The sequence below is a fragment of the Eublepharis macularius genome, chromosome 5 (genome assembly GCF_028583425.1).
Source record: "Eublepharis macularius isolate TG4126 chromosome 5, MPM_Emac_v1.0, whole genome shotgun sequence".
NCBI lineage: Eukaryota > Metazoa > Chordata > Lepidosauria > Squamata > Eublepharidae > Eublepharis > Eublepharis macularius.
The window spans coordinates 54,800,029-54,822,556 of NC_072794.1; the positions used below are offsets into that span (position 1 = coordinate 54,800,029).

At 39.5% G+C, this 22,528-nt stretch overlaps 1 protein-coding gene across 1 annotated transcript in view; it reads right to left on the reverse strand.

Annotated features, from left to right (window-relative positions):
- Nucleotides 1-22,528, reverse strand: part of RPAP2 (RNA polymerase II associated protein 2) — a 68,358-nt gene that overhangs the window by 12,980 nt on the left and 32,850 nt on the right. Inside the window, exon 11 of the mRNA XM_054979529.1 lies at nucleotides 21,488-21,556. Within this exon, the coding sequence (XP_054835504.1) occupies nucleotides 21,488-21,556 (69 nt within the window). The remainder of the gene's footprint in view (nucleotides 1-21,487; nucleotides 21,557-22,528) is intronic.

Below are 22,528 nucleotides of genomic sequence, written 5' to 3' on the forward strand. Positions count from 1 at the left end.
GTGGCCATGTCTAGTCATAAATCATAAACAAAAATGTATCCTTGGGGCATGGCTGCGGAGTATCAGGTAAATTTTTTTTAAACCCAAGCATAATGACGTTATAATGTCATAACAATACAATGACAGGGTTACTTTGTGTTGTAGTTATATGAATCTCTTTTAGGTTTTCAAAGATTAGCTATCTATACTTTTGGGGTAAAAAGTTCTGTGATTGGGGTTACTCTTTGCCAACCTTACACTTATGCCATGTTGGCCTGAGTTTTCTTTCACTATCATTTTTCTTTTGTTTGTTTTTTCCCACTAATTGCTTAGTGCTAGGTGGCTCTGGGTGTCATAAACTTGTAACATTATAACGTAATAACACAACTGGGCATATGTGAACATAAAAAAGGATGGTGGTGGTGATGTAACAGCACCAGTGATGCTGTCAGTAACATCAACAATGATGTCCACACCTCACCACACCTCTTTATTTTATGGCAGAGCAGACAAAAATAGATGGCACCCACAGCAGGGTTAAAAGATGCATGCGGAAAGGTAGATGGCCAAAATGAATCCAATCTTTGAGGAGCAAACACTCAAAAAGAGAGGATTAAATCACCCATGTGGAATAGGCCTATGTCAAAATGCAACGAAATATCAGTCTGGATTAGGAGGAGGCCACGTATTTTTGTGCCCAGCCAGAAATACAATGCTCCTTCAAGAACTACAACACTTGTAGCCCTTTGAAATTAAGCCATGATGGTTAAACTGCTCTCTTTGTCATGTTAGCTCCACCTAGGCTTGTCATCTAAATGCAGGTAAATTCTCACCCTCAGCCCCTATTCCTTGCCATTGAGAAACCAAAGAGTAGGAGAAAAAGGGACTAGAAAATAGCTTCTATAGTGACGCTCTAGGAAATTCCCCATGTCTCAATGGTCTTCACCATATAGATTAGGAGAAATTGCTAGTGTCACCCAGGCACTAGGTGATGAAACACTGGAGTCAAGCTGGCACTGTGTGTAGGGCAATCTGACGTGCCTTCGGCTTTCACCAGCTCCACCTGAAAAATAAGCACTGCAACTTGATTATAAAAAGGACTTTTTTACAACTTACTTTGTAATCTTTCGTGGAAGCTTACCTGTGAGATGTTCTTCCTGACTGTATTTGTGTTGCACAATCATGATACTGTAATTGTTTGAAATTTACCTTGCAATATTATGTTGACTATGTGAGAAATTTTGACTATATATGAAGATAATATTTTGTATTTAATATAAGCCTTTGACTCCTTTAATTTGTTAATTGGCAATTGCTTCCTACTCATGTGTTTTCACTTTCTAGCTGTTGATTTTGAGTAGGTACCCCCCTTTGTTGTAGGAATGGGGTTTGGGCAAGCAGGTGGACAGGCACCTTATCTGCACCTTCACTGTAACTCCCCCCACGAGGCAGGGCTCCTTTCGAGGCAAGCGCCTCTGTTGGGGTGCAGCAAGCCCAATCATGGCGGTCTTTCTGCCCGATGCACCTGCTCTCTGCAGGGTGGGGAAGTAACATTGGCAGCTGGTGATGGCAAATGTGGCCTGGCCCATGGACTGGCTACACTTTTCCCTACCACCTACTGTACTGTCAAATGTAGCCACTCTGCAATTGGTGGATTCTGCCAGCATATGCCTAGACAACTAGGGAGCATTCTCTTCTGGCTGCGCCTTGCTGGGCTCGGCCACCAGCACAACTCTCCCGTCAAAGTCCTTAGGGACCAGACTAGCAGCCCAGCAGGCCTCAGGATTGTGCTGTAAATTGTATTTAATATTTAGAATATACATATTTAACCTACATTTATTGTTAACCATAATTTTACTCCCCCCACTAAATATTTAATGAAATATGATTATGCAGCAAACATGTCTCCAAACATAAGCATTTACTTGTGTTCATCTAAGATAAAAATGCATAAAGAATTCAGCATACCCTTTTATACACAAACAGAAAAGGTAACAACCTAGACCATGTTTTCCTGCACAGGAGCTTCAATAAATCATTCTCTCAACATGAGCTAGGAACTATCATGGGGAAATTTTTAGATGTGTTCCAAAGATCAAAAGCAACCCAAGCAACCCATTGTACTGTGATTTAAATTTATTCATTTACATTAGTTATAGTCCACTGTTCTCCCTGAGACTCTCCCTGAGACTCAAAGCAGATTACACAGTGTAAGTCAATATGATCAACAGCTGAGACATTCAACAAACAATTCAATGGGTATGCAAATACAAAATTTGCAGAAATTTGAAAAGCAGAAATCTGATATAGAGCTGAAACAAAATGTAAGTAATTAATCATGACATATTAAACAGTGCAGAAATTACCCAGTAGGAACATCTGTACAGCAACCGATAGTAAACAGTACTATAATCTATAGTTCCTAATCTTTTTACCAATGCATCTCTTTGAACCATTTCCTTACAGTACAGTCCTCCTATCTGTGTAAAAAAACCCTCCTTTGCACACTTTACAGAAAACCAGGACAGTGGAAGCCCCTCTGAACTCATCAGGCAGGCCATTCCATAAGCAGGATGCCACCATGGAGAATGCACATGCACAAGCAGTTGTTGATTTTGCTCGTTTACAACTTTTTAGTAGTCTAGTCTTGATGTTACCATGGTGTGGATCCAGGTACCAGATCTGCCCTGTCAAGATAGGGGGGCCCATCTTCCAGGCGAGACTGAGCTGGAAGAAGACATTTTTTGCAGCTGCATTAACTTGCTTCTCTAGAAGCAATGCTGGATCCAGTATAACCCCTAGGCTCTTAACTCTTTAAGGGTCAACTTGAACCCCATCGAAAGTGGAGAGCACAACATTCTTCAAGATTTCTGCCTTCCCAACCAGCATCTTGTTAAAAGGTTGTAACGTAAAAAATCTAGTGCCTTGTTTAACATTGCAAGTGGGGAAGAGTTCAGAGACATTCATACCCATCAATAGAGATAACTAGATTTTAGGCCTACTATCACTGAATTTTGGATACTGGCATGATAAAAGTGTAGTAAAGGAGTAATAAAGGCTACCATTGCATGCATCAGAAACACCACAGATAAAGACAATGTCTTATTTCTAAGGCATACATAAGTCAAACGAGAAGGGGCAAATGTTGCTTTCAAATCAGTCATCTTTTGTCAACCATTTAAACATGTGGATGTTTGCAAAATATATAAAGTAGTATGGCTTACACAATCACATGTGCTCTAAGCAGTGCTTTGGCCATCAACTCATTAGCAAAGGAAGAAAGAATACATTTGAAAATTGATTATAGATGAAGTAAACCAAAATCTTTTAAGAACGTATTCACAAATCTCTCTGGAACTATTGGTTAGAAGATGGGGGGAAGGTGGGAATTAAATGGTTTTCTTTTACTCAGAAACTCTTTTAAATATGTTTACATACTTTCTACAAGAGAAATTCTGCTGTAAAGCAGAAATCTGAAATATATTGGGTACTGATTGATAAAAAGGTACAAGGTAATCCAAAATGTATTATTTAAGAGCAATCTTACAACCACATACCATCTACAGAAACATGTATGCTGTGATGTGTTATTATTACTAATCATACCTGATCATCTAAATTGTTGCCATTAGGAGTTAGTTTTAAAAGAGTCTCTCCTTCAGCCTAAGTCTTAGCTAAACAAAACACATGGAAAAATCTTGTTAAAAGCAAAAAGGGGTGCCTCTAGAGTGAAGATTTTCCATTAGAAGACATTAATATTTGATGGATAGTCTTGAATTGGTAGGCCACCAACCTTCCAACATCAAGTGTGTTTGAAGACAGACTCAGTACTCAGGCTAAAGTACGACTGACTATTCTTAAGCAACCCCGTTTTATCTCAATAAAGCTAATTCAAAAATTTTTTAAAAACGTAAATACAATCAATACTTGCCTATGAACTGCAAAAAAGGGAAAGCCATACTTCACTCATTATTCTCCACCCCCAGGTACAGATTTTATCGAGGCATGTTTGCATTTACCTTGATGAATCATAAGAACAGACAGGCCTACATTTACGATATTTAACTTCTGTTTTAATAGACACTAAATTCTCTTATAGACCAAATACTACTTCCAGTTTTAAGTGCCACCCAAAGCTCCTTTACTTACAAAGATACATTTTACAGATAGAGCACAGCCCTATGTTTTATTTAAATTTCATGTTCTTCTTGAATACTGATTGATTAACACAAAACAGAACTGTGCCGACAAGTTATCTTCCAACAGGAATGATCTGTATTTTGGAAATTAATCATATTTTGTCCATTTAATGGGCACCACACTTCAATCAATGCTATCAAAAATAGAAGTGATAAAATCAAGGACTGGCACCAAGGATTTGAATTTTAATGTGCTTTCTGCAAATATAAAATTCAGATAGCTTAGCTGACTGCACCCACTGGTGGCAGTCTTGCCACATGCAGCCTAACCAAGCCCTGATTGAATCATACAAACGGCTGTCTCCCCCCAACCCTGAAACCATTCAAAACAAATAGAAGATGGGGATAAACCCCCCCTTCACTTTCACTTTTCATTTCTGAAGTGTATGCATGCTATGGACATTGCTCATGGCTGAAAGGAATAAATGCAGTACTCTTTCATTTAATGTGGTCACTGAGTCTCTGCTTAAACCAATAAAACAATTCATGAAGTCTGCCAAGTTTGAAAGCCCAGATTTCACCCCTCTAAATGTCTACAGGTTATCATATCTCTTAGAAATTGGGAAGGGAGAGGAAATAATCCCCTCATTCTCTTTATGTTTGACATCCTGATGGGATTTTTTTTTTATTAAAGAGTACTGATTCTTCAGGCCAACTCAGGAGTTCTGTAAGTCATTTACTCTGTAATGTATTAAATGAGGCTTTGTCCTAAGTATGTATAACTAAAGGCAGAAATCTCTTTGCTTAAAATGCTAAGATTAGAAGGTAACTTTTTGACCAGTATATATAGCACTGCTGTAGTTAAGCCAAAGTTTAAAAAATGTTCTTACAATATTAGTTTGTGTTTGATTTTGATTATATCCAAGAATATAACTTTAAACCCTGCTTAGAATTTCCCATTAACCCCTGATCAAAATTGCAGTCTTGGCCAAGATGGCTGGCAGAGTAGAAGAATAGGCTTGTTTGGGCTAATTAGTTGATTTTTCATTAGCTTTCCAATATAGGATGGTATGAGGTGGTGCCATGTTTACTACACAATACTGGCAATATTAACAAGGGTTATACAAGGCTCAGACAGGACCTGTTAGGTAGTGTGCAGTTTTGTTTTGAATCTTATGAATATGTGTGAAAAATTGTTGCAAGTTGGACTGGCCAACATTATCGTTTCCCACATTCATGTCTCACTTGATCTTACCTTTCTATCCTTACTGAAGTAACTCTGCCTGCTGCTTCCTAAGAGGGCTGGTCAGAAGACAGTGTGAACAAGCAAAGTATTTATTAATTATTATTGCTCCAATATAACAATTTTGCAGTCTCAGAAAAAATTAAGTTATATATCAGTACCGCCTTTCCCCTCAACATGAAGTTGTGATGGTGCAGTAAAAGCTTTGAAGAAGATTTTGAGGAAGAAGTGCGCTTGATAGGTACAGGAAGGAAGCTGCTCCTGATACAAGGCTCATAGACAAGAGTGAAATAGTACAGAATATCAGGAGCAACGTCCCCCTCTCCACCCACCAAGTCTTCTTCTTCAAAGCCTTTATTGCACCACAGCTTCATGTATTTTGTGTTGTACTGCAGCAGCAAACACACTGCTGTCCTCCATCCCCACATGTCACAAATTCCTCAGTCTCTGTTATTTCTCTTTGACTTGCCCATGTTGCTTAAGGTCTGTCTTCTGCACTTGTCAAAGGAGAACCACAGAACACTGTGATCTTTTTATTCCCACACACTGACTGCAACAGGTAGTGGTGCTAGTGTATTTCTAAACTTAATAGCAACTTTAGTTATATGTAATATTAAAAAAAAAGAATTGGAGCAGACATAGAATCTATTAGATAAACATTCACAGCAACTAACTGGGACATGTTGACTACACCTGTCCATTTCTTCAATAATTTAAGGTGATCCTTTAGTGTCTGTCAGCTGCTAGCTATTATAGATAGCAAACACAAGGAGCTAACTTCAAAGATGTCGTATCAATGGAACACGATAATAAAATCATTTCATCAGACTACAGCCATAGGGAAAAGTTTATATAGAGACAACTTCCGTGTATCACTAACATATTGAGAATCAATGTGGCTGGATGTATAATGAGGTCAATACACACATACAAATCCACACCACAACCAACCCCTCCAAACCAAAGAACTGCCAACATGAGAAGTGGTAAAGGTTTGTTAACAATATGATTCTGTTTACCATATGCTTTCTAAAAAAGTAAATGTTTATGAAAAGTGCTGACACACAAACTGTTTTCTATCAACCATAAGAGAGAACACAGTGCATTAGTGCTGGAAAACTGGGCTAAAACAAATAAAATGAATTTCAACAGAGATAAATACAAAGTTCTGCATTTAGGTAGGAAAAATCAAATGCTTAATTATAGGATGGGAGAGACTTGTCTTGGCAGCAGTATGTGCAAAAAGAATCTAGGGGTTTTAGTAGACCATACACTGAACATGAGTCAGCAGTGCGATATGGTAGCTAAAAAGGCAAATGCACTTTTGGGCTGTATCAACAGAAGCAATGTCCAGATCACGTGAAGTGATGGCATCACTCTACTCTGTTCTGGTTAGACCTCATGCAGAGTATTGTGTTCAGTTCTGGGCAGCACAATTTCAGAAGGATACAGATAAGCCGGAACATGTCCAGAGGAGGGCAATGAAGAAGATGAGGGAAGATCAAGTCCTATGAAGAAAGGCTGAAGGAATTTGCCATGTTTAGCTTGGAGAGGAGACGATTGAGAGGTGATATGATAACCATCTTCAAGTACTTGAAGGGCTGTCATATAGAGGATGGCGCAGAGCTGTTTTCCGCTGCCCCAGAAGGTTGGACAATGAGTTGAAATTAAATCAAAAGAGTTTAACTTTAGGAAGAACTTCCTGACAGAGCATATCCTCAGTGGAACAGGCTTCCTTGGAAAGTGGCGGGCTCTCCTTCTTTGGAAGTTTAAAGCACAAACTAGAGGGCCATCTGACAGCAATACTTATTCTGTGAACCTAGGCAGATCATGAGAGGGAGGGCAGGAAAGGCTACATCAGTGCTTAGTTCTCCTGGCCCCTTCTTACATGCCCAGGGTAAGGCCGATTACTACCTTGGGGTTAGGTAGCAATTTCCCCCAGTTTGGCTAGGGATCCTGATGGTGTTTTGCCACCTTCTGGGCATGGAGGAAGGGTTACTGTGTCTGTTTGTGTGTATGGGGGAGGGGGGTTGTGAATTTCCTCCATTGTGCATGGGGTTGGACAAGATGACCCTAGAGGTCCTTTCCAACCCTATGCTTCTATGATGTGGACTGGGGAGTCTCAAATTCTTGCTTAGTCATAAAGTTTACTGGGTGGCCATGGGCCAGTCACTATCTCTCAGCCTAACCTCACAAGGTTGTTGTGAGGATAAAACAGACAAGAGGAAAGGAAGACTATGTGATTAATAAAATCCAATCACACAAAATGAAATGGACACTAAATGAATTATGAGAAAGCAACTGGACAGCAAAAATTAAATAGCTACAATTTTAATACTCATAATATATTAAATATATATTAAACATTTTCTCCCCCCCCACAAAAAAAAAACCCATTTGTTTTGCTTTGGGAAGTTTAACACATAACATTTATTAATTTATAACTAGATATAGTATTATAATTTGGTAATAAAAATTACTAATTTTATCTTTATCCCCTCCTCAAGGTAGAATACATGGATCCCTCACACCACATCAGTCTCTCATAAGGAACTTGTGAGGTAAACTAGACTATGACATAGTGATTTCTTTCCCAAGACACCCAATAAACTACACAGGCTGAGTGGGGATTTGAGCCCCCGTTTTCTTCAACCAAATCCAACACCTTTCCACGATGGAGTAAATTTAAACTAAAAGACATAAAATGTAAATACATAAGAAAAAAAGCAAGATTTAGTTCAGGCAGTAAAATCTCCTAGAACGTTTTTAAAGTAAAATTGCAGCGCAGTATTCAGCACAGCATGAAAATGAATTCAGCGCTTTATAAAATGCTTCTGGTAAAACATAGGGAAAGATTACTTTAGATGTAAAGCAAGCAACAGATGGAAAAATGCCAGATTTATCCACTTATGTCAACATGTCACCAAAATATGACTTTATTAATTTACTCACCTGCACTCAGCACCACGGAAACTACAATCATAAATTTGATCATAGCTTAGCTTTAAAACTTCCTAAAACAATGTAATCTGATTATCTCCATTTCAGCCCAACTCTCAAACCAAGCACCTGGAATAAAGCAGCTGAATAAAGAAATGGTAATGGAACAAAATACCCCCAAACTTGTAGCCACTTAGCACAAGCATTGAAGAATGTCCAAACATAATATGCTTAGCAAAAAAGATAAATCTCCACTTGGTTTATTGCTAAATATTTCACTTTTAATAAGCCTCTGAGAGTCACCAAGTAGATTTCAAATACTACCCTTTATTTAGAAATATTCCCTATCATTCTGAGCAGTGATTCTGTCCTGTCTTTACTGAGGCGTGAACTGCAGGATGCCAGTAATTGCAACATGTACTTTACTGTGATGGCATGGAGTCGGCAAGGATGTGATTGTGCTGTGTAAATGCAGAATTTGGGTTTTGGACTCATCTGTCTGTGGTGAGATATTCAGGGTAAAATGAAAATCCCACAAATACAAAAAAAGTTAGTGATTTTAAAAAAATATTTAGGATACTTCTATGCCACCTTCAGAGTCCTGATCAAGGCAGCTTACAATTAAAACCTTCACTATATTAAAAACTAGTAATTAATATATTAAAGAATTTTAAAGTAATTAATATAGATAGATGTATTAAACAGGCCCTAAATGTTGTGAAATAGACTGATTTCTGCACTACAAACAGAGATTTGGGGTGACATTTTGCTACTCCAAGATACAATGAAACTTAGTTTGAAGTGGTAAATATACCCCAAATACAATTGGTGTAAGCCTTTTTACACTTCTCTTAAAAGTTAATTAACTGTAGCTTGTTGTGACATCTGAATGAAGCCATAGAGAGCCAGTTTGGTGTAGTGGTTAGTGGCAGGACTCTAATCTCGAGAACTGGGTTTGATTCCCCACACCTCTGCTTGAAGCCAGCTGGGTGACCTTGGGTCAGTCACCGATTCTTGGAGCTCTCTCAGCCCCACACACCTCACAGGGTGTTTGTTGTGGGGATAACAATAACATACTTTGTAAACCACTCTGAGTGAGCCTTGTTGTCCTGAAGGATGGTATATAAATCAAATGTTATATTATTATAGAGATCACAGAGGCTACCCTAATCATTTCACTGCGAGGGACGCAGCCAGTCATCAAAGAGGGCCCTCTCCCTTCCCACTGCTGCCACAGAGAGGAGCCAGTAATTTTTTTGTTTTTACATAATTGGAAGTACTCAGAAACAATGTTCCATAGTTTAAAACTGATGGACAAAATTCTGTATAATAGTAAATGGAGTGGTTTGCTCCAATAATAAAAGAGCAAAACCACAGAGAGGGTATCTACTTTGAAGATTCACCAGTTTCACAGTAAAATAGAACTTTGTAAATTACCTTAAAGTCCTCATCTCCAACAGTCTGACAGGAACTGAATATGGTCCAGTGGCACAGAATATTAAACAATCAGTTAAAGGGGAGGGTTTTTAGAATCCTGGAGGGGTTTTTTGGGAGGGTTGTTTTTTCAAAATCATTTCCCCTTTCTTGCCAGCTCTCAGCCTGCATTTAGAGGACAGCATGTAAACATGTCCTCTTCCATCTTTAAATCAATGAAAAGTCACTGGATCTAAAAGATTAGAGGATGTGATCTGTAAAGTTGAGCCCTTCTTTAGAAAATTATGTAATGAACTAACACTTTGAACTGCAAAGGTTCTGGTTAACAGCATGTTTTCCTTTTAACAGATGGGTAATACTTCAAGGTTGCAAATGTTTGTATTCCACATATTATGGTTAGCTATTAATAGGAAGCGGATACATTTTCAAGAGCCATTTTCATCACAAGTACGTGATATATTTTACTCTGGGATATGTTTCAGATAGGTTTGTTCAATAGATGAACTCAAACTAATTTCAATGCCAAACTTTTATGTCTAAATCCTGTTGGTAACAGCCCAACAGAAACCCTGTAACACCAGGGTATGCTGTTTTTCCAGAATTACTGAGTATACTGTATGCGTCTCTTTACACAGGGTGGAGGACGGACTTTTGGAATTATACACACAACACAGTTTCTTGATTTGTTTTGCCATATAGCACATAGAGTTGCTACCATAACACAGGGGTGTAAAATGTTAAACTATGATTTACATTTACATGGTGAACCAAAAGACTTGAAAATACAAGAATGTATGAACTCTTAGTTTAGGCAGTGCTCTCAGATAAGGACATGCCACGTAACTGAAGCTTTGCTTTTTCTTTTTAGTGCAGCAGTGCCACTCTGTGAAGAGACTCAGGGTACAAGACTGGAAGTTGTTTTCTGCTATTAACCATGCTACCTTTGAAAAGAAGCATGTCAAACTGAATGGGATTTATTCCCTGATAACTGGCTTGCTTAACACTGGAGCCTTAATTAATCCAGCTACACTTCTGAAAAGCATTTTTCTAATGCAATAGGCCACAATTTAATCATTGCATTTCTTTAAAATAAAAACAATGAGTTTTCTTTGGCAAGGAAACTCATTGTTTCCTTGTAATTGTATTAATGGTACTGCATAGGAATGTTATCGGGGGTCACATGAACCACTGATACTTTTCTCAAGATTAATTTGCTTGAACACAAAACCTCTTGGAGAACAAATCTAACATGCTACATAGTCAACACTTCCTTATCTTAACTGTTGCATCAACATAAAGGAGTCATTGTTTTATTTAATTATGTTGAAATCGTTTATACCCCAGTATCTTGTATATGCAACATTTTATTTGTCCCCTGTTCACTTTAATTGGGGTCTGACATCAATACCCCTTTAGTGAAAGTAAGAGCACACAGAGGAGGAAGAGGTTGAAACACCCCCAAATGATTATTTGTTTTAATAAATCTGCAGACCTCTTTTTGAACATACCTGCTCCCTAGGTGTGTAAATATTTTAAATGAAGTGGCACAGCTTTTAGGAAAAAGTTTTGCATATTTGTAAATATTCCTTTGCAGTCAGTTATGACTCCCAAATTAAAGGAAAGAAGATTATGGAACCATAATCTCATCCCCACTATGGCATAACACCTTTAAAAAACGTTAAATAGACCACGATACAATTTATGTTCAATATATTGACTGTAACAGAAACATAAAAATTTACTAGCATACAAATAAAGAATTCCTTCCAAAACATTCTGTAGGTGCCCTGAGGCCTTTACAGGCAATAGCTGGGCTTTATTATTGGCTAGAAAACCTCCAGAGCCTCTTTGCACATGACACATCATCCTAAAGTGCACGTCTAGCAATGGATTTCCTTTACTGATCATGAGAGTTTTGAATTTGCTTAACTATAAAATCCCAGTGCTTACCATACTACTCCTGAAATATACTGAAAATCTCTAAGGCTTTTAAGAGATTGGGGAGAGGGGGGAAAAACTGTTGCACCAGCTTTGCAGATGAAACTGACCACAGTTCACTGGAACCAGCCTGATCAGATAAATAAAATGAAAGCAGACGTTTCTGGAAATTATCTTGAAAGCTTTCCATTAGACTGTACCAGGGGTATACTCTAATAACAGCCAAGTGCCCAAGCTGGTGGAGCACAACTATTCACCAATCCCAACACTCATCTTCAAAATTATGTACCTTGTTATCTATTTGGTTGCTTTATTTGATAGCTAGCAAAAATCTTTGCAGAAAGAGTTGTATCTGCTAACAGTATTTTTATTACAATTAGGAATATTTTAACTCTGTGACAGCAACCTGGAAGAACATTCTAAAAGCTTAGTAAGAAGAACTACTAGCTAATCCTTATAGAGATATCAGCAAAACAGCTAACAATGCATCTCGTCATTGTATGGTTTCAACAGAAGTTTTATAAAACATCATACTTGTGGGTATAATTCAGCTAACAAATTGCAAAATCTAAATACAAACACACAAAATTGCCCCAGTTCACAGATTCTTTCAGATAGCAATGGGCTGCATGCTTAAGGATCTCCCTGTTGGTAAGCAATGTGGAGAATGAATTGATCATTCATCAGACCTCCCAAAAATGTGATCTGTGTTCCTAGAACAAGCACCTACTTGTGGCATGTGGACCAGTTCTCAGTGTTAGATGTGGGCCTGATTTCTTTATTTTCATGCACAGTTTTCACATGAACAACACTTTGTGCATGCAGAAAAAGATTTGCCCTTAGAGATGGGCACGAACCGGGAAAACGGTGGTTCATTGCGATTTGTGGTTTGTTGCTGTGATGGACTCAGCTTCAAATGCTGAGATTGCCGGACAGTAAAGAGGATGCTTGACAAGTCTCTCCCCACCCCACCCCATGTGGCTAGCCTGAAATGGCAGTTGAGGATGGAATGTTGAGGGGTTGACAGTTAGAGGAAACAAAAGAGTGAGGAGAGTTGGAGTCTGTCTGGCTTCTGACCAGAGAGGGTCAGCCAGAGAGTCCTCTGTGTGAGAAAGGAAGGGAAGAAGTTCCCTTAAAAGAGAAATCATAATGTTTATGAAGCACTTTTAGTCCTTGGACTAAAGTGGGAAAGACAGCACTAACTCCTGCGTAGACTCAAGAGATCTGGGAATTATAGTGGGCTAAGGAAGTGGGTAGAAAGGAGTCTTCCCTTTGGCACCAGGAACAGGTTTATAGCTCATAACTATAAAGCTTGCCCAATATCTTGAAAGGGTTTGACTCAGTGGAGTACCCTAAGGTCTGGAGAGGAGGGGAAGTTGTGCTGTGTCTGGGGGTTAAAAGTGGAGCATTTGTGAAGCAATGCCAACCTCTGAAAGTACTCACTTTAACATCTTTAAGTCTAATAACATCAACAATTCTCTCAAAGAAGCCAGCAACTTAGAATCATACCAAGTGTTTTGTGCCTCACACCAGTGAAGTTTCTGTATAGAAACCTTTCCATTACTTCAGTTCAAACACTTGCCTACCTGCCTTCTTACTTGTTACTTACTTTATTTACAAGTTACTTACTTGTAAATAAACCTCCTGTTACACTTTGAAACTCCCCAAGCCTTGTGTGCCAATTTCTGTTTATGGGAAGTGCAAACCCCTGATCTTTGCCCTACTTGGACTTGGCTGGGTAACCGTACTACTTATTTGGTACTGATGGGTGAGACAAGAAAGAAAGTTGAAGCTTAACATCAACCACGTTACTGAAGACTTCCCAGCCCATTATTCAGCTTCATAGGCTTAGAGAGGAGAAGTGTTACCTCAGGGTAGGGGAGGGTCAGCCCAAGATTGAGACATAGGTTTGTGACAGTTGCCTTCCACGAACTGGCATGAAATTGCCTGGTTCACAAAAATGTTACTTCTGGGGCAGCAGAAGGTCTGCAGAAAGCCCATCCCCCGTTGCCTAGGAAACTGATTGATTGGTGCCAGGCAGTCTGCAATGATGAACCAAAAAACAAACCAAATGAATCAGGCTAAAAATCATAGCGGTTCGTCATGGGTTGTCAGAAATGCCCTCCAACGAACCGCCGGTTTGTGAACTGAAATACGGCCCAGTTTGTGATGAACTTTGGTTTGTATTTTGGATAGTGACCATCTCTATTTGCCCTCCCAATCTATATAGGATTGCCTTCTTGGTTATAAAACTCTCTGTGCCAGGGAGGGATAGCTATTAACAATGTTCTTGTTTTCTACATACCACACATCTTTACCATTTCTGGATCTAGGAGAATATTTCCCTTTTATTTTGAGCTCATTTTGAGGCCAGGTAATTTCTGTAAGAGACCCAAGACAACAGTTCTCAAATATTAGCAACATGAGACTCCCAATTATGATTTTAAATTTTTTGCAAATCCTTTCCTTCCACCCTTATTGGCACCTGCCAACTACTGGGCATCTTCTCTTCCTCAGAAATGGAAGAGATGCAGAGGAGTTAGCCGTGTTAGTCTGTAGTAGCAAAATCAAAAAGAGTCCAGTAGCACCTTTAAGACTAACCAACTTTACTGTAGCTTTCGAGAATCACAGTTCTCTTTGTCAGATGCATCATAGTTCTCTTTGTCAGATGCAATAGAAATGGAAGAGAATGAGATTAACTGCCCCCTTCCCCTTCCTTTTCCTCTTTGCTTCTGCCTGCCACTTGCCAGGCAGAAGGCAGATCATATCCTCCTCTGTTGACTCCCAGCCCTTTTCGAAGTGCATCCAGCAAGCCCCACACATCCTGTGGAGGCCTCTGTCTGCTTGAAAGAACTGGATCATTTTTGCCAGACTGCTGTCACTGTCTACTACAACAGGTGGCACCCCCTCGCCAGCTGTCCCAACAACAGTTGCCTCCTGTTTCAGAGACATGTTTGGGCATGGACTGCAAAGCCCTAAGAGCACCTATGCCGATCCCAATTTGAGAAACTCTGATCTAGGTACAATTCTGCACTACTAAGATCACAAGAAGTTATACAATCAACAGGACCAAGATTACATTCAAAATCCCACACTCTCCATAAAATAATTTCAAATAAATACACTTGAAGTTCTGGGCTGATTCACATAGCCAACACTGAACTGGTTATGTGGCTAGAGTCTTTGGGAAGACTTACACTAGAGATGACCACATATATAGCTTAGTGGTCATCTGATTGTTTTCTTGCACATCCTAAAGGTACATAGCCAGCTCATGCACACATGTTAAACTGGTCCCAAGACCACTGTGTAATCATGTATTTTGGTTGTATGATGTCTCCAAAACTTCCTTTTTCAGGGCTAAATAGGGTTGCCATCACTTTATCACATCATATGTCATGGAGCCATAGATGGGGATTATTTTAATGTATTCTCAAATGTAGTAAAGTAAGATACAGTGCAATCCTAAACAGGGTTAAATCTTTCTAAGCCTATTCAATTAAATGGGCTTAAAAGGGTATAACCCTGCAAGATTGGGTCCTCAGTTTGGGAACACAAATTTACACTTCCTAGGAAGGTAAATTATTTTGTGTGGGATGGTGGGCTTAAACCATTCATATTTGGAAACATTTACAGTTCATTGCAGAGACACACATATTTACTTGTGAACAAAATAGGCACCCTTTTATTAAATGTAAAGACACCACCTGAAAAATTCATAAGATCCGTTTCACACATTAGGAACTCAACCAGAAAAGTGTATCGTAAAAAAATGACAAAAGATTTGTTCTTACAGTCGATAAATAATTGATATCAAGGCCTTCAAGTAAAGTTACTTTCTGTGTTCTGATTTAATGAATCATTTGAGCAGGAGCTGGCTGGGGTGACACTGATGTAGGGCTCGCTGGAGCCTACTCTAATGTCTTCTAGTATAGCCTTCCTTGGGACACCGAAAGCAGAACAATGTGTCAGACTGAAGTAATATCAAAGTAAGTGCAGTTCTGGGGATGCTACGAGGTTGGCCTACAACACATCTCAGTCTGTGAATGGCTGGTAAGCACTTCTCTGTCCTAGAGACTCCAATGACCCAGCAAGCCCAGAAGAAAAAGCAGCAGTGCGGTAATAAATAGTCCCTGAAATAAGATTTTTGCAATCTTGTAATTCAAGCTGAAAGCCATACAAAGATAGCTTGATGGTTTCAGCTTTACTAAAAGGCAAACCATGACACAGTTTTTAAGCCACCAGTGATTTCTCTTTTGTTCTTTTAAAGACAAATGAAAGTAACCTCTCCACTCATACATAGTTTACTTTGGGAAATAGCTACTTCATTACTTGAACATTTTCTTTCCTGCTATGTAACTTTAAGAGCAGGATCCATAAAAGCACTCGAGTGATGGTATCTTTCCATCCTCCTTCTCCTGATCAGGAGGCTTTACAACTGGTCAGAACAGTTACAAAACCTTGTGGTCAGGAGAACAATAGCACCAGTATCTGCACAGCCCGTGGCCCACACAGAATCTGGCTCCCAGGAATACCTGAGGGTTGTCTGTACTGGGGCTGGAGAATATATAGTATTAGAAACACTGATACTAGTTTTCAGGACAGAGCCTGACTTGGAAAGTGTTCCCCCATAGAAAATGGATTGGTACCTGAATTAGCATGTTATATCAAGCCTTGACAAATTTTCTTTGGACCTAGAAGTCAGCCCAAAAATCAAGGAGCTCAGACTCATCCTTACTAAATACATTTTCCCCTCATATTAAGCAAGTTTAATGTTGCCTTTAAGTTATAAATGGGATTGCCGACTACCTTGGAGGAAAACGTCCTGTCCCTTTAATAAGGCTAAATTGGATACTATTTACAAGATGATGTTATTTACTGCCATACAAAAAGCTTCAATAGTCCATTTCCACATATTAAGCTTCTATTAAAGGGAATTTCCACTCTCTAAGAGATTTTACAGGCTGAGGTCCACTTGAACTTTAGGTGTCACAACAAGTAGACTTCAGTTCACAATGGTGATGTGGCACCCAGAAATTCTGAGGCCTACAACACTTCTGGGTCAACACTTCTGGCTGCGAAACAGCATTCTGCTGGTTTGAATCCTATTACTGCCACAACAGCACATGACCTTGGGCAAGCCACTCCTCAGCCCCAGCTCCACAGCTGCATTGTGGGGATAATAACACTGACTTTTTTCACTGCTGAGTGGGCACTAATCTGTCTAGAAGAGTGGTATATAAGCAGAATATATTATTATTATATGTAGTGAAACTGAAAACTTGCAGCGCTAATTTTACATAGATATAAAGATCTTTCAAACAATTCTTCTAATTTATTTATTTATTTATTTCGACTTATACTCCGCCCTTCCCGCAAGTGGGAATAGGGCGGCTTCCAACAAATATATTATTAAAATACAATAAAACATTATAAATAGTATAATAATAATAGTGTATAATAATAACAAAGCAAATACTTTATTTGGAAAAATAATAAAGCTCACAGTATTTCAAATGGGGTGTGTATAATTTAATAGAATATCACACACACACACACACACACACACACACACAAAACCTGCAAGATTTTGTGGGGGTGACTTCATGTCCCCATGTATCCCCTTCCCCACATTATGCCCTCTTTCTCTCCTCCTGAGAGTACCTGTATCCAATTTTCCTGGCTTTCTTCTTTCCTTCCCACTCACCAACCAATCTTTGTTTTATCTGCTCCTTCAGTCTTTGGTTTTATTGTTTATTTACTTCATTTATACCCCACCTGTCACCCCAGTGGAGACTCTGTGAAGTAGATCAGACTGAGTGCCTGGTCCAAGGTCACGCACCAAGCTTCCACAGCAGAGCGGGGATCAGAACCCAGATCCTAGTCTGACACTTGAACTACTACTCCACATAAAGTATGGCTTCAAGTAATTTGGTAGCCAATGCCACAGCCATGTAAGTCACACAAATTACATGGTAGCAAATTACTTAGTAGATGCTGCTGGGCCTGGCCCCAGTGAGTCCTCCTCTCTAGGGAAGGAGAGAGGGGAGCAGGGGTGGGCTGAGAGGCCAAAATAGCCCTGGAAAAAGTCCTCCCCCTGCCTTTTACTGACATAAACCAAGTTCTGAAAACTGGCAATATGGTGGTTGCCTAGCAACCCCCCAAAAGACCACAGATATCTCCTTTCTTAAAAATACAGACATTGCTTTTATTAATTTAGGAGGGAGTTAATCTGCCCCCTTTTTTTAGATTTTCAGTTTTTCTGCAAACCAGGTGCTTTTCTCAGGTTTGTCAAAAGATCTCTCTTGTCTGACCATGGTTCCAGTCTCTGTATTTAAGTATCCACAGATAAGGCTATATTAAGAATTAGATATATTGATCTTATGGAAAGGAATTTTTAAAAAGATAACTGGAACCTTTAAATGGCCCAATTTGACTATCATTGTATCAATTCATTATGTTACTAATTAATTTTACTGAATATAACATTTTTAGAAATGGAAGTCTTCCACTGAAAATCAGTGCCATGTATCCAAATATCCATGAACTTTACAGATTACACTGTCCCTTTTTGAGTCCACTGAGCCCCTGAAATACCAGAAACTGACAAACTGGCAAACATATCTACATGCCTCTAGCTACCACCTCAACCACATCAAGTAATCCATTGTGTATAGCCAAGCCCTAAGCTATAGTCACATATGCTCCAACCACTCAGACAGAGATACTCACTTGAAGGATCTGCAACAGGCATTTTTGCAACTACAGTATCCCCCTGACTTGGTGAGAAAGATGATTGGAAAGGTCAGAATAACACCCAGGGTCAGCTTGCTACAAGACAAACCCACAGAAAATAACAACAGAACACCATGGGTGGTCACATACAGCTCACAACTCAAGCCAGTTCAACACATTATCAATGATCTGCAACCCATGCAGGATTGTGACACTTCCCTCATGCAGACACTGGCGGGGGGAAGGGGAGCTGACCTTTTCTTGCTTACAGACAGCCTGTTAACCTAAAACAACTACTCTCGCACAATGATAAACTACTTAACAGTAACATGGACTCTGGTACCAAGGCATGCAACAAACCAAGATGCCACCTTTGCTCTCATCTAGATCCTAGCAACACCATCAGTGGACCCAACAACATTAGCCAAACCATCTCAGGTTCATACTCCTGCTCATCCTCTAATGTGATTTATGCCATCACGTGTCAGAATTTCAAAGGGAGATTACAAAGAGAGACTGCTGAACTGCAACTGATAATGAAGCTCAGGACAATGCATCCATCTGGACTGAATCATGACCTAGGCTTCCTGTCTCATTACCAATGCCAATTTTCTCCACTCTCACCATCCCTCTGCATACCCCACCCTATCCAATCACACCTGCTATTGTCATTCACCGGCTTTTATCATTTACCTGTTATTGTCCACTCATCAAGATATAAGATATGACAAATGGATGCACATTCTAGCTGTATCTGAAGAAGTGAGCTGTGACTCACAAAAGCTCATACCCTACCACAAATCTTGTTAGTCTTATAGGTGCTACTGGACTCTTTCTCTTTTCTACTGCTACAGACAGACTGCTGCTGCTCCCCATCTTGATCTGCCCCTGAAATTTTGTTTATGAAAGTCAGCAGACATTCAGGAATAACACAGGAGACAAAGTGAGGGGTTTGCAGTGGAAGGTGTGATTGCCAGACAAATGAAAATGCTGCTCTATCATAGAAACTGCATAGTTGGATATATGCCACTAGAGGAAAATTTTCTGTAATACATCACTGATTATCACTTTGGAAAATTATTTCATCGTCAACATAGGGAAAATAATTGGCAAGTTATTAAATTGTTTAGGACCCTACATTTACCATTCCCATATACGTCCGATAAAGACTTGACTTTTGGTATCAATAAAGCATCTAATTTAGCAAGGTTGAGCTGAAGATCAGTGGTTTTTCAGTGGTTTCTTAGAATCTTGTTTTGAAATCAAAGGCCACATGAAGCAAATGCAGAAAAGGATGCCTTACAGTATGTACAGAGTACCTTTCCCTTGTTTCACAAGTAACCCTAACTATTTCTCAAGATACAGGACTGGGATAGGTAATTCTGGGAATATGGATGCCAGCAGCCCAGCATTTCTCATTTCAGTAAGTACTGACTAAAAGGGAAGGTGAGAACACTTGTATAACTCAATCAAAACCCTTGTACAAATCATGTAAGAATGCATAATTAAAGAGGCACAAACATGTAAATAAAATGAGTTTTGATGAGAGTTTGTTGGAAAAAATGTTATAGCTTTAACACTGAAATCAATTACAGCTCTGTGGCCATGCTGCTTTTACAAACAGTATGTTGACCTTTTAGGCCAGAAAAAGGAGGAGGAGGAGGAGGCTGCTGCATTTTAAGGACCAGAGAGAAAGAAAGAAACTTCTAAAGGCATTGCAAATTTTAAACAGAGGTTATGATACAAGCTACTGTCCTACACCTATGGGGTACATAGGAATCTCTGTACAAAATATTTAAGTACCTCCATAGGTATAAGTGTACTCCATAGGTGTACTCCACAAGCACCTCCTCTTTAGCTACCTCAATTACAGACAAATTACAAGGAAGTTTGCAAATATGTCATATCCCACCCACATCCCCCCATAATTAAACCAACTGGCAAACCAAATTCAGTTGGAAAAATTGCTTCATTACAATGAATAGAACCCCCCACAGCAATCAGTCTGTGGAAAAGGAGAACTGCACAAAGTGACAGGTTATACTATCAGGGCTATGATGGATAGATCCAGTGTCAGATTAAGTGATTTCTTGTTCCCAGAGACAGCAGCTTAGCCACTCACAAACCAAGATGACAAGTTCATAGGGACTGGTCACTTGCCTGACATTATAATGGTCAGGCACACATTTTGCTTTAGAAAAACCAAACAGCAGGCTGTTTGGAGATTTAGCTCAATGGAGAAGGTTAGTTGCTTTTATAAAATGGAAGGGTCTCTCCATCTTGACCATTTATTACTCCAGGGCTAGGCCAAGCCTCCCTCACTGCACCAAGCCAAGCACAGCCCATCAAATGCTTATGATAGACCCCCAATGGGGTTCAAGAGGTTTCTGTTTTTTCTGCTTGGGATTTACCAAAAGACAGACAAAGAAGTGAGGTAGGACTGGGTCCCTGGCAGTATGACTGATCTTTATTGTTCAGTGCCCTGACCTGAATAGCCAGGTGAGACTGATCTTGTCAGATCTTAGAAGCTAAGAAGGGTCAGCCTTGGTTAGTAATTGGATGGGAGACCTCCAACGAAGACCAGAGTTGCAGAGGCAGGCAATGGCAAACCACCTGTGTTAGTCTCTTGGCATGAAAACCCCACCAGGGGTCACCATAAGTCAACTCTTACTTGAGGGCACTCTCCACCACTACCATTGTTCCAAGTACTAGGTCACAACAAGATGTACATTACTAGGCTAAACCCTCACCACGTATTGCCTCAAATTGCCCATGTTCAGATTTTGTGGAGGAAAGTGTTTTCCCCCAAATGTCAGGCTACAGAAGAATGCTAGGCTATCTGCAAGTCCAGCAACACTGACTGTAATGCCTGTTTCCACCGCTTCTATACTTCCTTCAAGTCCCATCTGCTCTGCAGTTATCAAAAAAGTGATAGACAATAAAACTGGTCAGGTCTGAGACCAAATTATGAACGTTCCAGTGTTACTTAAACAAACCGATCACTCAACAATACTGTATATTCTTCATTTTCATTATATTCATTTTAATCCCAACCGATCAACAAGTGTTATATACTTACACAGACAACAGCACAAGGGCAATAAGGGTCCATTCTGGAGTTTTGTGAATAATATTTTTATTTGTTAACCTGAAAAACACAAAAAGCAAAGCTATCATTCACAATTGTATTAATTTTGAAGACCAGAGCAGAGTAATTCAAATGTGTCTTTATATATGGGTACATCTAGACTACAACAGAGAATGTCTGTTTTCATGACTCCTGTTCCCAAGTGTTACCGACCCATACAGAAACTTTTATAGAGATTAAGATTCTATACATAACTTCCCTCAAATAACTGCCATGAGGCAACCCTAATTTCATTGTCAATATCACAGAAATAAGACATCTTTTTCATTTCTACCTCACTGGAAAAAGCTTGAAAAGAAGCAAATAGACTCCTGAACACGCAAGAGGGGAGAAAAAAGGTAAAAGACACAGAATGTATATTTAGTGCTGGCCACAGGAAGTCAGGTGGGCAGCTTGGTTTCAAAGCCCTGCTACTAGCAGCTTCTTTTCTATTAACTGATAGTTTTGAGGGTAACTCAGTGTAGCTGTCAGTGATGCTGAAGGGTGATAAAGAATAGACAGCCTTTCAGAATGAAAGCTGAGTGACATGGATTGATGATGAGCCTTTCTTATGTGCATCGTGCACATGGAATGGACTCCTGGTCAGATAAGCCTGTAGTACTGCTGAAAAAGTCTGATCAAATCCTGAGGTTACAACGGAGGTAGATGGTGGTCTAAACTGCCCCAAACATTAATATCTGGATTTTAAAATATCCTGCATAGCATCAAGAAAGCCCGCAATTGCCTTCTGCCCCTCCAATACACTACACCTACAGTAGTTTCCCATGTGGCTCTTCGGATGGTGGAGACAATCCAGTGAATCACATCCAATTAAGACCCAACTTTATCTGTAAAGTCGTATCTAACATGTGTCCAATGGTGCATGGAAATGCAGTGCACAAATAACAATATTTGTGGTTAGAGTGCACAACACAAGCTCATCTTTCTGTAGCAGAAAAAACAAACAAATCAATTAAAAAAACCCTAACATTC